General features: G+C 30.5%; 1 protein-coding gene across 2 annotated transcripts; it reads right to left on the bottom strand.

The window, feature by feature from the left end:
• Window positions 1-526: 526 nt before the first annotated feature.
• Window positions 527-14,524, bottom strand: LOC137806779 (uncharacterized). 2 transcript variants are annotated; one of them, XM_068607054.1, is made up of 14 exons: window positions 14,140-14,524; window positions 12,915-12,996; window positions 12,064-12,167; window positions 10,184-10,310; window positions 9,529-9,623; window positions 8,644-8,767; window positions 5,830-5,910; window positions 4,703-4,801; window positions 4,251-4,409; window positions 4,100-4,160; window positions 3,914-3,984; window positions 2,799-2,843; window positions 1,412-1,582; window positions 527-1,324 (listed from the first exon to the last, which is right to left on the bottom strand). In XM_068607054.1, exons 1-14 carry the CDS (start codon window positions 14,175-14,177, stop codon window positions 749-751), a joined length of 1,833 nt encoding a protein of 610 aa, XP_068463155.1. In that variant the 5' UTR covers window positions 14,178-14,524; the 3' UTR covers window positions 527-748. The 2 variants fall into 2 exon arrangements, with proteins under 2 accessions (XP_068463155.1, XP_068463154.1); XM_068607053.1 differs by having other exon boundaries at window positions 1,412-1,585; window positions 14,140-14,506.
• Window positions 14,525-18,338: the final 3,814 nt, after the last annotated feature.

The following is an 18,338-nucleotide window of genomic DNA, read 5'->3' as shown; positions in this document are numbered from 1 at the left end:
ATTTGAAAATATTTTAATAAGTTTTTATATTTTAAAAGTTTGAATTAAGTTTTGATTTACACGTTATTTTTTTAATTAGATCTCTTATTAGGATTCCTTTAAGATTCCATAAAGTATCCTAATATAATTTAATAATTAACAAAACAATTAGATTAGCAAATTGATCTTAAATTATTTAAAAAATAATAATTTAGTAAGTCTCGATCATAAGCCAAGTTGAACCCTGATACTCAATCTCAATCATTACTAAAACAGAAATAAGACAATGGAAAATACCTTACTTTGTTTCATCTTCTTTGACAAGACTCAATACCCCTAAATAAAAAGGGGATTTAACTGTCTCTACACCATCACCATAAATAACACATTCAATTCTTCCACCTTAAGCTCTCTAAATATCTTTGGCTAGAACATAATTAAACATCTATAGTTGACAAAACTCTAACAAAAACAAACACATTTTGTGAAGTGAATTAACACTCGATGGGAAAGAAAGACGAGAGCCCAGAATATTGTTAAAAAATACTGAGTACAATGGAGACAATGTTTCCCATTTAAATTCATAAAGACAACAAAATATGACAAATCTCACTTACAGTCAAAGAATATTGTTTCATTTGTTAGTTGAGAATCTAAACATACCAACTTTACACACGAGCAACCTATTTCTTTGGTACAAACTATGATTTTTTTTCTTTTAGTTACAGAAACAACGTATAAATGAGAATCAATCATCTGATCATGATGGCTATTTGTTTTTGAAAAAATTGAAATCCCAACGACGCATTAAGCCGTCCATGGCATGACCTGCGGGATTCCTGACAACAGTTACTGTGGCTTTAGTATTGTGTGATATGTCAGTCTCTGATGAACCCTTCAGACTACCAGAACTGCCGCTATGAGCAGAATTGCTTGTGTTGCCGGACTCAGTTACTGATGACATGTCTGTTGATGCCGGTGGCAGTGACAGTGGCAGTGGCGGCTGCGACTGCAACTGTGGCGCTTCTGATGAAAGACTTGGTACAGAACTTGGCTTGGATACCACATATTGAGAATGGTTTACTGAAATGGAATTTGACTCGCCTTTCAATGCCTCACATTCTTCTGATATAGAGGAAGTGGTTTTAGATTTTGAATCTGTACTGTGTTTGGGTGAGGAAGATTTTGTCTCCATAGGTCTTGAATTCTCTTCTGAGGAAGCATCTTTATGTGACGGCTCTATAGCTGCTACAGACACAGTACTAACACTACTTGTTGGTTGTTCTGCATTTGAATTTCGTACTTCCAGGTCCTTCAGTGACTCCATCACAGCTTCCATGAACATCTGAATAGCATGGACAAATCAAACGTAACTAAGATACAAAATGTTCACCAGGTGTTAGGTTATGTAGAAGTCATCAAGTCGACTCACTCTTTCTTCCTCCTCTGAAGTAGAAGGAAAACCTGCAAGGTCATCTAGTTGATATTCAACGTATTGATCATCTTCCAATGCGGCTGGAACATGGGGTCCAAAAGGATCACCATTTGATAATTCAAAGCTAATCATTGATGATGGAGATGGAGAATGATCACCGCACTTCTCCTGCTTCACAAAAAAATCATGAAAAATGTGAGTCTGGTTCTGTGTTTGGTTCCCTCTTTCCTTATTGTATACTTCTTTATTGCTTATTTATTATTTCATCACCACTAAAGATAGATATGTGAAAGAATTACATTCTTGAAACTCAGGTACTGGCTATGCCTAAGCAAATGCATATACACTAGTAGTGGTCATTCACGTGCGTAAATAAAAACTGTAGCAAGTTTGCTGCATAGGTTAGAATTAAGATGGAACCTTAAAATTTTTGTATTTGTTCAACCTTTAGTGTATCTTAAAAATAGAACAGAAATGGGCAAAAGGTTGATAAAGTAGCATATATTAATTCTATGAAATGGATGAAACAGGAAGAATAAATAGATATGGACGAATCTTTTCATTCTTACCGTTCCTCTAAAACTAAGGTAGTGGAACAAAAATATTATTTGAACACAAGTTTCCCCATTTTTTAACATTTAAAATGTAAAAACTTTTTCATAAACTTCTAAAATGCAAAAGCATTTTAATAGACGTAGGGATCACACATAAAAGGCAGGTCTATGCCTTAACTTAGAATTCATTGGTTTGTTGCTATAAAAATGAAATTAGAGTATTCATGAAGAAATAAAGAGATACGAGGCCAAGTCCCCTTCGTCTCTATTACATGTTTGTAAAAGTATTCCAATATATCATAAAAACATATTTCACGCAAACATTGCAGGTGATCCATGCTGCAAGAAAAAATGGATAAGATCGTTATTCCTACAAAAATCACTAATTCAATAACTATTTAAAAAGAGTGATGTTGACAGAAACTTTTGATACAGAAAGCACAGGCCACGGAATCTCAGCAGTGTCAGATCCATGGGCCTAGAGAGGGGAATATAATATTATATATATATATATATATAATATATATATATACATATACATATATATATATACACACACACACACACTTGATTGTGTCATGGGGCATCATTACATGTTTAGAATTGGCAATTACTACGATTTTCACGCCAAGACAGGAAACAAAAGTGATTCCAATCACACCTTTTTTTAGTAGTTTGGATGCTACTGAGTTACCACCAACACCACTTGGTGCTTGATAACTAATATAGCCATATATGCATATAGTTTACAGAAAAGAATTACAGTGCATGTATGGGGAATAAGGGAAAACATTTCAATAATGTGAAAGGAAAAAGTGAATCGGAAATACCTCATGTTCATGATGTTCATCTTTCGAAGAAATATCAGATGGAACCTAAGAAAAGTCATACAATATATTACTTCGAAAAATAAAAGTCATACCTAATTAAAGAATTTAAACAAAACTGAAATAATCATATAGCTCAAACAGCCACATGCAAAAGCCATTTGACATGTATTAATACATCGGATTTTAGCAAACCGCACAAAACACTCTACTCAAATGTTAGCAAAATGCAATCATCTAAGTTGAACATTCGACTTGAGTACTCTAATGCAAAAATATATTTTAGGATCAGGATCATCTAATGCTAGTACGGGGCATCATAATGCCATGTTATCAGAGAGAAAGAAACAATAATAAAATCAATGAGTCCTATATAAATAGTGGTGGACCCTACCCTGATATAATTGTTTGTATTTCTTTTTCGTAATATGACATTATCACATTGTTTACTAACATTTTTTTTATCAGCACATTCTTTGCTAACATGAAATCATCATCCTACTCTTTAATGGTTAAATTTTTTTTTGCTCCTTACTCATTTTTAATTCAGTTCCTAGACACAGAAAAAATCAATTTATTCCCAATATGATCAATCATTTAGTGACATCTCTGTCATCTATGGTTGTTATAACACAGTTTTTGCCCAATGAAAAATGACTATCACATCCAGAGATAAAATGTAAATTTCTGGTCTCTATTCATTTCAATTCGGTCTGTAAACTTCACTTCGTTATTACTCCAACAAGTGGTAAATCAAAATTGAAAACAACAATCTGCACAATACAAAAGCTAAATTAAAAACCTGTTTCATATAAGAAACTCTGTCTATTGTTTCATAGCTAGTCCCAAGCCTGGGTAAAGGGTCTATGGTTTCATAGCCAGTCCCAAGCCTAGGTGAAGGAGGAGAGTTGTGTTAGGCTCTCACCAACTAACGTAAAAATCATTGACACACCAAAAATGGATCAATAATAACTTTTTAAATATAAGAACCAAATAAAAAAAGAATACATGAATATAAACCAAAATTATATCTTAACCCTTTTCAAAATACAGGGTACATTTCCTCAGGCAAAACATATTTGCATGTTACAGTAAATTAAGAGTTGATAAATACAAACCTCCATTCTACTCATTGGTCGTCTTGAACGAACCTGCTCAATGGCATTTATCGTACTGCTTGTTGAAGGTTCTGCAACTAACAAATAAACATATAAGAGATTTGCAAAAAGAGAAAAGGAACTAAGTGCTGATCCTCATACAAATCACTATAAATAATTAAGAGAAAGTAGGTACTTGAGTCATGCCTTTGTTTTTAGATGATGATTCAATGCTGTAGCCTAATTCGTGCACAGATCTCCAAACATCCTGAGGGGGAAAAGCCAATTTTTAGAAGATGTACAAGATGGACTATTGAAATTTGAACAGAATGGAACCAGTGAGCATTGTTGATTTTACCTTACCAAAGTAATCATTCACATGGTCAAAATATGATTCCCCAACCTCATCTTCTGGAGGTTGCAAAACATTGTGAAAAAAAATGTTTATGGAATCAAAGTAAAACTGAGGACGTGGAGAATTGTGATCTCCCTCAAATTTAATTATGTTTTTGTCTCCCTACAAAGCATGGACAGCAATATTAAAGATTCAAATATCAGGGATAAAAACAAAAAGAAAATGCCATAGTATAGAATAACACTACAATTAGAAGATACGTGACCCCAAATGCACCCAGTCTAAGCAACCTTAAACATCTTCAGACATTTTTAAATTTCAAAACCATCAAGCATGCTCTAAAGGCACATAGAATAGAAGAAAAGGCTTAGTGTCTGTTTGGTTGAGATTATTATTGAACAAATAATCACATTCTTCCTAGGAAGGTGGCCAAAAAGAACTCTAGATATACTTACCATGTAAGCCTCAAATATCCGATCAGAGTGATGGGGCTGTATAAAATCATCCTCAATGGCATGTCCAAGTAGCGCTGGAACAAAACAAGATTTTGCCACCTGCAACACAAACAAATAATTAATTAATATGATGGAGACTATAAAATTGTGCAAAACCAATAGGAACAAATTTATATTGTTTTCTCCCCCAGATATTTTCAATAAATTTTGCATTCAGTTCAGAATATTGATTTCTATAGATTGCTGAGCTTTTGAATGCCACATAAAGACATAAATGCACAAGATAACAACAAAACAATTGTCCATGTTATTTCTTTTTAGTTTTGCATCATTATATGGACAAAAAATAGATCCTGAAAACACCTAGTCCGTGTTTGGTTTCCAACAGAAATTCATACACATTCTAATGTTGCCAGTGGCCCCACAGAGTAAGGGACACAAATTAGTAGTGCTTAGCCAATATTCAATCAACTGTATGCTCCACCAGTTCAGTCATTAGCACCCAATAATTTTGAAATCATACTTTAAATTGCTTACGATTAGAATTCTACATATCTTGGGTTTAGCAATTAAAAAGAGGAACAAGAAGATGCAAGACCGCTCCACTTGTTACCAAAATAAATCCTTCAAATAACATTTTCTTAACTAGTTGGAACTATGTACTATTTGCACCAAATTATAACTTTCTTTAATTCACGAGCAAAAGTTTCTTTACCAATGATCATAGCAATTGATCAATTTAATTTACAAGAAACTTAACCTGAAATTTTTCAGGCAATACATATTTTCTGAATTACTGACTAAATTATGTATAATCTTGGAGATTACTATAACTGACTGATTAATAAGTGTATGCTATGGCCAGCAAGAGGAAATATTATACATTTATATAATTTCCCCAGATTCAAGATAAAAAAAATATACTTTTGTTACTTAGCTCGGGTACAGTTGGAAATTTTAACTTCTATAGAAAAATGATAAGAAAAACAAAGCAGTAATAGCTTATAACATTTTTTCGTCAAACGAACTAATCAGTCATTTTATACACTCAGGCAAGTGATACTGATTTCTTTCAATAAAAAACTCCTATCATAAAATAAAAGTTAAATAAACAAAGCATAAACAACCTTAATGGTATTGAGGTCCATTATGTCAAATTTTGCCTTCTTTTGAATAGCTCTTCGCATGTACTGGATTGCAAACTTCACCTGTAACGAGAAAAATGAAACAAAATCCGCCTAACAGTGAGTGATAGCACTGAGAAGTTATTCTCATAATAAGAACGAAGCAAGGCATCATCACTTGGAACACTAAGTTATTTAACAAGATTTTGAGATCTAAGATGTTAGATGAGTGGAGAAAGAGCACTTTGGTCCTTATACTTAAGAACAGGGGAGAATTTCAGAATTGTGTAAACTAAAGAGATATAAAACTTACTATCCGTTAGATGTTTCAATATATTGTTAGATGTTTCTATCTATGTAATGGGCTTAACCCATACTTTTTGCATGTTTTTTCTCTCTATAGACATAACCCTATGTTTTTTTCTTTTCCTTTATTTTAATACGACCCACGCTATGAAAGTATGCAAAAAAGGCGATTGACAAATCCATTAAGAGAAGATATGAGTATTGCAGAGGATAGATTTCATTTTATGTTAGGAAAGTCTACAGCAGATGTCAATTATATTTTAAAGAGGTTAATAAAAAGGTACCTAATCAAACAAAGAGACTTGCATATAGCTTTATTGGCTTGTAAGCATATGATTGAGTGCCAAGAGAAGTGCATGGAAAACTTCAGAAAAGGAAAGTGTTTTTGTTATGACATAACTTCTAGTGTGAGAACTCGATGAGGCAAGACTAAGAACTTCCAAATACGGTTAGGGTTAGAGAAACCCTCAATCTTAAGTCCTTATTTGTTTTGTTTTGGATTTGTTAATAAACTTGAGCTTTGGAGACAAAACTTGCTAAAGTAGGAATTAGGTAGAATATATGCATAGAAATTTAGTAAGGAATATTCTTGGAAGTAAAAATTGGAGATGTTATATCACTGGTTTCTAAGTTTAAATATTTGGGACCAATATTACAAAATATAGGGTAACGCAAGCTAAATAATGCAACCTCTCCTCTAAAAACTTCAAGGACCCTAGACATGTTATGGGGTTTTGTACAAGTTACCAATTGACCCCCAACATTGCATGCAAGAAATTAATAGCTTTTTGACCAAACTTACTGCACCACTTTAGCGCATGTCCATTGAAGAGAAGTTTTATGTAGCATAAGAACTTTTGGGGGGCATCATGAAAGAGAAAGAAAAAGAAGTACTTGGAGCTTTGGCCGAAGACAGAAATTAGCAAAATTGTATTTTTTTTTCTTTAGTGGTGCACAAGACAGCCATGTTGTTCCACTGCTTAAAAGATATCTGGTATCTCAGTTGTTATCCAGTAACAGATAATCAACTCTTACAAACAACTTTGTATCCTTTTGTATAATTTAGGGTGCGTTTTGGATAGTCGCCAAAATTAAATTATTTTCAATTATCGATTACATGTATAATCAATAATAATCAACATTAGTTTTTGTTTGGTTAAGTTTGCTTAAAAGGAGTTTCAAGATTAATATCATTTGGAAGCAAAAAAAAAATATCAGTTCACAAGAAAAAGAGCATGTATAAAGCTGATATAGAAAAAAAAGCAGTTGGTTAGGCTTTTTTTTCAGATCCATTCAAATAGCTTATTTTCTCAGATTCTACATTTTTAGAAAAAAGGGAAAAAAAAGCTCTTTTACAAATTTAAGCTTTTGTCCCAAACATACAGCTGAAATTATAGTTTTGTTATCTAAACAGCTGAAATGAAGAAAAAATTGTCTTTCTCAAGTATGCACTTTCTATAATAAAAGGGTGATTTTTAAACAACCCACACAAAACAATCACTTTTCAACTACCATAGTTAAACATAAAACCTATTTTTCACACATATAATTGATAATAGAAAAAATCTTTCACAAATTATCCAAATACACCGTTGTGTTTTTCTTAAAAAGGTGATTTTCAAAAAAGTACTTTTGTCAGTCAATTCCACTGACAGCAGAAGTTTCACAGTAGGTCTATACTGCCGCAGATGGTTTACAACTCTGCACCTATGAAAAAATGGTAATTTAACACCTTTCTAAAAAAATTTCAATCCATGAAGAATCCTATATTAGCTCCATTAATTACCTTTTGCTTGGTTGAAAACATCCATCTATATGAGATCTGTCCATCAAAATGGAATTATATTTCAACTTGGTTAATAAAGTAAATATTATAGTTATCATCAATCAGGTAAATGATAGACCCCCAAGTATCAAGGTTGATAGAAGTTGGGAATGGTTAGTAGAGAATCAGCATATGCAGGTAGAGACAGAATGGGGAATGTTAAACTGCAGAACAAAATGCCTATATGAAATGACAAATGAAGGGCCAGGAAGAAATTTGGTTCGTGGAAGTGAAATTAACCATAAATGTGAAGAGGAAGAGTAGGGTAGAGTAGAAGTTAGGCAAGAAAGTACGCAAAGATTTGGCCCTTTGGGCAGGGAAGTTAGCAGACCTTCAAAGATCTGCATCTGTTTCTAACTATATTTTAGTGTAATTAAGAGGGATTTCCCCAATTGTAAGGCTTATACTCCATCGTTTCTTATCAGTAAAGATCGGTTCCCATCAAGGTACAAATTGAACAACATAATTTTGGTCATGATTTTTTATTTATTTATTTTTATCAGCAAAGTTATGAAGAGCTATTAAATTTCAGACTGGGTAGACAAGGAAGTTTAACAGTATTAATATCATTTCAGATCAAACTTCTTTATATCATGTCACATACCACTCAGGCGTGCTGGCATATATGGAAAATTGTTCCAATAACCTCGAAGTAAAGAACCAAAAGTAATCTATAATATACTCACAGTGAATTTTGGGAGACGAATTTTATATGTATCTACAAGTTCCATCATCAAATCAACCAAATCAGAAAAGGGACTGTCTAAAACCATCCCTGCAATTGAAGGATCCTCAGCTCCATACATAAGGCTGCAAGTAATAAAATCATAAATTGTTCAGAGAAAAACCATATGAATTAGCTAAAATGTAATGTTTGAAAAGCTATAATCACGGTACTTATATTTAGTGCACTTAACAGGAGAACCATCCAATTCAGAGGGGAACAAGCATATAAATGAGTTTCTTCCAGAGGAAGGTACTTTATGAGTCTACACAAATACAGAACAGCTAACAACTTTCCTAGTACAATCAAACATGTGATATAATTCAGCCTCAGGATTAAAACAGTATTTTACACAATCTATTATTCAAGAATCATAATGTTCATAAAAAAGGACTAACCAGGCTGATGTGACCCAAAACTGGAGAACTAGTTAGACAAGTAAAAAGGTTCATGTATGGATTTCTATTGTTTAGTTTTCTATTGATTTTTTATCTAGTAGTATGACACACAAAATTATCATTTATAATAATTTAAATTTAATATAAATTGATCTATTATGATTTTGTATGTTGAATGATCACATATTCGAACATGATTGAACTAATTAAGCATGCATAACACCTACGTGAGTTCAATAACTGACATGTTTTTTTAAAACATTAATAATAGAAACTCTCCTCTCACAAGGCATTTCGCAACTCAAGGTTGTCAAATTGAGATCTTAACTAAGACCATGAGAGGGATGAAAGATCACAAACCTTCCTAAACCTAATTACAAAAGAAAGTTCAAAGCAAGAAGAGGATGATGATGATGATGATGATGATGATGATGATGATGAAAACCTACCTAGTTACAGCTCCCATCGAGCGACCCCACAAACCAATCAAAGAGACGTTTCCATCATCCCGCAGATAGTTGACCACAGCCTTCAGATCATCCTTCTGAGAATAGCAAATGAATAACAATCATTTCATAATGAAGAAAGACAACAAAGCAAGTAGTAGAAATGTGTGTACGCAGACTTCCATCAAATGAAAAAACTTAAAGCATTTCTTGTTCTACTGAGATAGAAGATAGTTGTCCTGTCCAAGATTTTCACAGTTTCCACTGATGGCACAGGCATATTACTAAATTTAACTAGTCAAAAACAAAAAGCAACACCTAGCAAATTTGACTTGGACGAATAATGTTGGATCAAATTCGCAAAAATCAAAACCACAGCTAGTCTAGAAACTAACTTTAGATGAGATTTACTTATGTGTATTGTGTCCAATATGCATGCTAGACCACATAAGAAAATAATAGAACTTTGAACTTGTCAAAATATCTTTCATTTAATGTCCTTCTCACATTTACTCGAAATAATTATGGGGGAGAGATAAGAGAAAAATTACTACGCCCCGTGCGAGTGGGTAAAATGACACATTAGCAAGACTATGCATATCAATAATTAAACAACAAAATATGATGTTTTTTAAAAGGTTATTGAGAAAGCACTTACTTCATTCCAACCTAGAGTAACATGCTCCCCTCCAGAAATTCCAGATCCCGAGAAATCCAGAGTAAAAACTGTAATATTTGAGGGAAGTAAAATTATAGCAGCTTCACTAGCATCAGCCCTACATCCACTGTCATACAAACATATCACTCAGTCAGCATAAATTTGAAATCTATAACTATACAACGCCATACATACACTATGGTGGACAGATATGATATTACATATTAGATACGTATCTGATTCAGTACTACAGCTATTCTTAAGAAAATATAGGATATAATTTGTGCAAGATACATATGTATGAAAACTCATAAATCATAACAAATATATAAAAATTTCAATTCAGATTAAGAACATACTTCTTGGATATCACTAAAAACAAGATAAAAACTAACAATCATTATCATCATCAATCAATGTTTATTGTTGCCTACAAACAACAATAATATCAATCTTGAGCATCTAAATTTCATAATTAAAGTTGGAAGAGTAAATATTGTTCAAAACTAGGTTTAGAACTCAGAATAGGAAAACAAAAATGAGTTATATAGATCATATAGCAGTCATCAAAACTAAAAAGGTTCTACAGTTTCTACCATATCAGAACACAGATAACTAGGTAAGTACATTGAAATGCAACACACGTCCCTTATTTTCTTTAAATTTGATGTTGGATAACCCATAATATCTTTTTATATCCATATAAAGCTATGTAAGGATATATTTTTGTCAGTCAAAAATTATATAATCAAAATTATAAAATTACCATTGTAATGTGAAAATACAGAAAATCATATACAATAATCACCTTGTCAAACCTGGGATATGTATCTATACAGCTATATGGGAAAAAACTGAAAGAAAGAGCTTATCAAAGTGCAAAATGCAAGTGCAAATATCAATTAATCAAATATAATGAGTCAAATAAAATGCACCTATATCAATGTCAACGAATTAAGTCATCAAAAGACAAAGTGATTATCCAAGCCACTTTTTATAGTAAAAAATTAGTCAAACTCAAGATTTTACTCAAACTCGGGAAATGGGAAACAAAATCATAAACCTCGAAATCCTAACACAAAGCTTAAGATTCTACAAGATTCATAAAATTCATACATACGCATATGAAATTCATATTACAAAGCATAAATAATGGAGAGAAGACATTACAAAACATAAAATACTTGGGCATAAAAAAATTAATAAATAAAGTTATGAGTGGCAAACAAAATAACTCATGTACTGCAGCTGCCCACTGCTAATATAAAACACTGAGACATGAACCCAGACAAACAAAACCAGAACAATAAGCTAGCAAAACAGTGAAACATAACTAGCTAAACAGAGCGGCAGAGGAACAAAACAGAACAGGTTAAAACAGAGACGTGTTCAGATGTGGAAAACAAGAGCTCCGGTTGTGGTGAAGAGGAGCTCTGATCATGGTGGATTTGTGCAGTAGATTTTGGGGCAAGATGTTGAAAACAGTCACAAAGGCAAGAGAATAAGTGCTTTTCTCAGTTCTCTGGGCTTAGGTTTACAGGCTTAGGTTTGCAGATGCCCAAAATGAGCAAAACAAAAACTTTGAAACCTGACCCACCAAACAGAATCAAAAAACGCTATGATTCTATCAAGTTTACAATTCCGCTAGTTGATGATTCTGAGCAAGTATGAACTCGGCCAGGCACAGCAGAAGTGTGGAATCATGCAATTCTATAAGTCAGCATGCGATTTTAACTAACACGAGTGAAAAAAGGAAGTGCAAAGGAAAACATACACAATCTAGAAAGGAGTCTAAAACTTTCAGAAGAAAACTTCTACAGTTTCATAGGAACTTCAAACAACAGCGTGCTGGCTAGAAAAAAGTAACCCCCGACAATCACCTGTTTCCATGACAATATATTACACAAGGCAGAGGCTTTCCTTCAGGACTGACTATTGGCAAGTAATGACTGCATTGAAGAACATCACCCCTACTGTTCTTTATCTGCAGAATATCAAATCTTACATGACAGACTGACCATGCAGGTTGTCAGCAAAAAAAGATAAAGTATGACTTAATAAAAAATTGCTTGTAAAAAAAGTGAAATCAATAAGGACAGAAGTTTTAGAACATCACTTACATACACTGTATGTATAAAATACAAGTTCAATGGAGAAATAATTTTTCTAAAATAGAATTCTAATTCTGATATTTTTCTCATCACATTATAGTTTCAGTTTTTAAATGGTAACTAATACGTGTATTCATGTTGACATTATAGTTAAGAAAAACTTCTAGTGGCAATTTTCCAGAAGAGAAATAAATCTGAGGGTTGAAACAAAATATGAAAAGTTTATTTCTTTCAACACAAAAACAACGGCTTTGAAATTAGAATCATGTTCAAGCATATAATTGACATGTCTTCCTGGGGTATCTGTAATATCAAATTCACTCTAAAATTTAATGACTCTGCACCAATTTTACAGGTTCAAAATCTTCATTAAAGTCAATGATAGCCCACGTAATGGATCCTTCTTTTAAAATTAATGTTGTCTAGTGATGGTGGTCACTTAGGAATTCAATAAAAATTATTAAGAACAGACAATGAAGACCAGTGATTGGACGTTCAGATTCGTAATAAGTTACCGACAAACTATAAAATAAGATAAAAACCATCTTCAATGCATTTCACCATAACGAATGCTGAAAACAATTTTGCTAATGCACTGAATTATACTTTTTTAAACTTACCTCTACATCCTTCCGTTGATACCATTTCCCTTTCAGCATGAACTCCGGCTCCAACAAATCACTTTTGGGGTCATATTCAGCTCTGCATCCAAATAAAATATATGATCTCTTTAATTAAAAGTTAAGTTAAATATGAAATAAAAATAGTGTAAATAAATCAGTTAGGCGTGTACTGATACATATAACACAAATCCCTATTCATCTTTAGGCTATAATTGCTGAGAGATTACTTGAAGTAAAAGCATACTGCATACAAGTGTATACCATGCATAATGTTGTCTCAAGGCCTATATTGCAACTGGGCTTCTACTAATACCTTGAGATTCCAAATATGCACCTTTTCGATAAAACTCCTAAGCATACATAAATACACACACACATATATATATATATATGAATGTATATATGTATATATGAATGTATATATGTATGTATATATGAATGTATATATGTATGTAGACATTCAAAGCAATGAATCCATTCCTTTTCGATTTCTTCTTTTAGGAATAATAAATTTGATAGATCTCACTTTTTAGAATACAAAAATTCAAAAAGCAATAAGCAATTGAATATTGGACATAAATAACCAGTCAACAACTAATTATCATATGTGTGTTTGGATAAGTAGAAGTTTATGTCTTTCTAAGAGTGTTTCTCATATCAATACCACGTAAAGTTACATAACAGGTGCATCCCCTCTTAAGAACATAAAAAGAACGAATCCATAACAAACTAAACAAAAACTCTAAAAGGGTTTAAAAAAGACCCTTTTTTGCTGGAAGAATGAAAATCTTACACCTGAATATGAGGTGACAAGGAACATCCGCAAGGTAGAATTAGATCTCAATTCCCAACCAAACAAATAGTTATCTAAATTAACATGATGTGATAGCTCCGAAAAATCATGCTTTTGAAAAAAGAGACTAAGGAAGTGGAATTCTGAATCTACTTGCATCTGCTTTAGTTTTTCCCTTTGAAAAAAAAAGAGTTGTGGAGATTCACAAGAAACTTAAATTCAATTGCGACAACCCAAGCTGAGTTGGGGCTTTCCAAAGACTAAAAATCAAAACTTTAAATTGAATTTCATCGTTTTCCAAGTGAAGAACCCCGAGCAGAAGAAGATACCTCATCTGGGAATTTCGGAAAAAGGAAAAAGAGAATAGTTTGATTCGAAAAGGTGTTTGATGTAAAGGATGCGAGAGTGGGTGGGAGAAAAAATTGATACCTTGGTGGCCGGATGATGAAGTTGACCAGCTGTTCCATAGATTCAAACGATCAACGATTATACACTTTTCAGCTCTCTTTAAGCAAAATATGTCTTCAACGCATATCAATTATATTGTATTTTATGTATATTTGCAAGGGAAGAACAAGAAGATGAAGAACAAGAATGAAAGGAAAAATAAAATAAAAAAGCAGAGAGAGAGAGAGAGAGAGTGTGCGTGTATGTGGGAGAGAGAATGAGAGAGAATTGGAAGGGGGTTGGTGACAGTTTTATCAGAGAAAGAAGTAAAGAAGAGAAAACAGAGGGAGAAGGAGAGAGGCGTTGTTGCTTGTGGTGGGTCTCTGTGTCTCCAACTTCTGCTTTTCTTAAAAAACTGAAAAAGTACATCAGGCACGTCACACATTTTTATTTTATTTTTTTCATCCAAGATTACCAAGAAATCACTGTAAGTTCAACTAAACTATATTTAAAAAATATTTTTAAATAACTTTGTTAATAATATTTTAAAAGCTACATTTAAATATTTGTCATTAATCAGTAATATAAAAAGATATTCTTATAATGAATAACACTTAAAAAATTAGTGTTGTTTTTACTATAAAGATTTTTTTTATTCCATTCATGTTCTTCTTAATCCATTACACTAAGAAACTAATTTTATTAGTAATACTTTGATTATCCTTAAGAAGTGTGTCCTAAATAACATGTTCTAGACTATATGATATCAATGGGTCAAAATATAGAAACTTTATTTATTAAGCATAAGCTTGTCTGTCAAAATAATTGTTTATTAAAGTTAATTACTTGTTAAAACTAGATTATAAGTAGATTCATAATTAAAAAGTTAATTGCAAATTAACTTATAAGTTTTAAGCTTGCGATTTCCCACATGTCATAACATGTAAATTTAAAGTTCCTAACTTATAAGTGTCAACTTCCTAATTTATAAGTTTCGAATATATAAATTTTCAACTTATAAGTTTCGAGTTCCTAATTTATAAAAGAATCTGAAGTATACCACTTATAAATTTTTAGCAAATAAACTAATTTATTTGATTAGTAGTGTTTAGTAAATTATTTAATAAATTAGTTGATGAATTAAAATTACATAAAATATATATATATACAATTATAGAAAGTTGATTAACGATGTCAATGTTTTTTTAATAAAAATATATTATTATATAATTATATTTTTGAATTTTTGAATTTTTTTTAAATAATATTATTATTATAATTTGCAGTGCTTTTGTTTATATTTTTTAAGTTGTATACGTTTTTTATTTTGGAAAATAATTTTATTTAAATGAGTTTACTTAATGAGTATTAATTAAATTTAAGTTTTATTTATTTTCATAAATTTGAATTTTTTAAACGTTAAATATTGGAGTATTATTACTTCAATTTATAATGTTAAGCTTTTTTAAAATTTTGTATAAAAAAAACTTAAAAAATAATCCAACAAATACTAAAAATAATAATTAATTATTTTATAAAATTGAAAGAAATAGTAATAGGTAAAAAAATTAATAAAAAAATATTCACAAATAAAAAATTAAAACAGAATTAAATAAATTAAAACTAATTGAAGTTACTTATAGTTACAAATTATAAAACTTCTTAAATATAGTATTTTGGAGTAATTGTCAAAGACTTTTATGTTTATCTGACTAGTTTATAAGCTAAATTACTAACTGACTAATTGATTTATGAAACTTCCTTTTATATTAATAAAAGCAACAATTCTTATGTTATTTCGTCTATTTATAAATAATATTCAAGAACATTGAATTCACATTAATATGTTTTAAAATTAGTAGAAATAGTTATTGTGTTTTAATAAAATGATTTTCATATCTGTCTTTTGTTTTTTAAGACAGATTTACCCAATTTATATTTTTAATAAATAAAATCTATGTTTTTTTAGTAAAGTAATATTTTTATTTTTATTTCATTTGAAATAAATTTAATAAAATATAAATAGAAAATTAAAAATGAAAGTTTGAATTATAAAAATTAAACAATTTAATTATAAAATAAATTGATTTCATCTTCCCTAAACTCTCTTAGACAATTTTAACACATATTTTAATTATTTCCTGAACTAAAGTCTCATTATATATATATATATGTTAAAATTGTATAATAATAAATTAATAAATTTAATTATACATTTTGTAGCTAATCAAGTCCGAGGCATATTTTAGGTTTCGTTTTAGTCTATTTTAATTTTTAAGTGTGAGGATTTTCGTTTAAACAAAAGTATTACTAGAATTTAACTTGTACTCGGTCTCAATTTCACTCAAGTGAAGAAATTTTTGCTTAATTAAGAAAATTTTTCTTTAAGTGAGGTTAATTTCGCTCAAGCTAAAAAAACTTAAATTTTGAAATGTGCTTTTGGAAGACTGCTTTGATAATTGTTTGTTGTTTTAATTCACTTTTTTGTAAATTTATTTATAAGTGTAATTGAAACTATTAGTTTATGTGTTTATGCAATTTTCTTTAATTTTTTTTAATTGTTTTAAAAATCTAAACTTATGTGTGATTAAATGATGTACGGATGTGTGAAATATTGACGAATCAAGTAAAAGTGTGACCAAGACATAGTATTTTTAGGAAAGGAAATAACATGTTGAGATTGGTAGGAGATTGTAATCATATAGATAAAAAGTAATCAGGTGGTGAGAGTTGAAGAAGATTCATTTGACTAAATCTAAGGTTTGAAAGAACTAATCAGAGTATATCATATGGATCTACCTGTATCATATGAGAATGAATCTCCTAGAGGGAAGACTCTGTTGTGATGAGAACATAATACTATGACAGGTACATGTCTCTGAATTTAATTTCAATACATTGGCCTTCTAGAAGTAGAGTCGAGTGTATACGTGTTGTTCAGTGGATTTCTAGCATTAATAATATGGGACATAAGATAATTGTAGACATTTAGGTATTTAGTACCTTGAAAATTGAGGATGTATAATTATTGATATGTTTGTGGATGAAATCTTTTAAATTCAAAGTTTTATGATGTTATAAGTGGTGAAACATCAAATTAATTTTTAAAGAAATTCTTCTTTTCTTTTTTTTTAAATATTTTTTTTAATATATGTATGTATATATTTTAAATTTCGTATAAAGATTATATATTTTGTAATAATTTATGAATGATCTAAATATATATATATATTTAAATATATATTATATTGTATGATATAGTCTTTCTACGATGTATTTTAGGAATGTTACATAAACATAAGACACTTGCAAAAATTGAAGCAATATGCTTAATATAATTGTAAAAGAATGCAATATATTAGGCAAAATATATGCGTAATATTTTTAATATGTTTTTTGCGATGTGTTTTAACTAACATCGGAATTTTACTTTTAGAAAAAAGTTATTGTATAAAATATTGAAGTAAAGCTATAATTTTAATTAAAGAATATAATAAAAAAACATTTATCTATTTTAGTTATTTGTATGTATATTAACAAATGTGTTGGGATACTAATCACAAAATAAAATGATTTTACTAAGAAAACACTACACGCACAATCTAGTTATAAAGTTGAAGAATTATTATATTTATTATGTTATTAATCATGGTTAAGTGTGTATGTTTGTAATAGTAATGTATATTTTTTATTTTGAGTAAAAAAAATAGAAAAGGAACAAGACAAGGGATGTTACGTAGGAAAGTTGGAAGTGGATAAAAGGAAGGTGGTGGCGTGGAGGTGTGGGCTGAGTGGACCGCCCTCACAGGTCGCCATCGTCAATTGCAGTGTGTGTACTCATTTGCACTGCATCTCATGTCATAACCAATTTCTCCATATCACTTCACATCAACACATCTTCTCACTTTCATGCTTACTTTAGCTCCACAATCAAAATACAAGAGATGAATTTAATCAATTTTGTAAGCCAAAAAATATTGAAAATAAAATGGTTCAAGGCTTCACCATCACTTTTAATGGTATATTTGTTAATCGCATATTCTCATTAATTACGTGGCTACGAACTTGTGAGTGAAATATATATTATGTTGATCTTTGAACCAATTCTTACTAAAATATATTCTAGTTTAAATAGATAGATTTTAAATGAATTTCATATCATATTAATTTTTAATATATTTTAAATTTAATTTTATCTTATAAAATTGATTTATAAAATAAAATTTATATCCACTTATATA

The sequence above is a fragment of the Phaseolus vulgaris genome, chromosome 3 (genome assembly GCF_000499845.2).
Source record: "Phaseolus vulgaris cultivar G19833 chromosome 3, P. vulgaris v2.0, whole genome shotgun sequence".
NCBI classification, from domain to species: Eukaryota; Viridiplantae; Streptophyta; class Magnoliopsida; order Fabales; family Fabaceae; genus Phaseolus; species Phaseolus vulgaris.
Note: the sequence above shows the minus strand (reverse complement) of the source record. Positions and strands in the feature narration are given on the sequence as shown.

Excerpts from the sequence above, each read along its gene's own strand:
- LOC137806779 (XM_068607053.1), bottom strand. The coding sequence starts at position 14,177 with ATGGAACAGCTGGTCAACTTCATCATCCGGCCACCAAG. Across the intron at positions 4,410-4,702 it reads GGATATTTGAGGCTTACATG|GGAGACAAAAACATAATTAA; the intron begins GTAAGTATATCT and ends CATGCTTTGTAG. Across the intron at positions 2,844-3,913 it reads GACCAATGAGTAGAATGGAG|GTTCCATCTGATATTTCTTC; the intron begins GTTTGTATTTAT and ends GACTTTTCTTAG.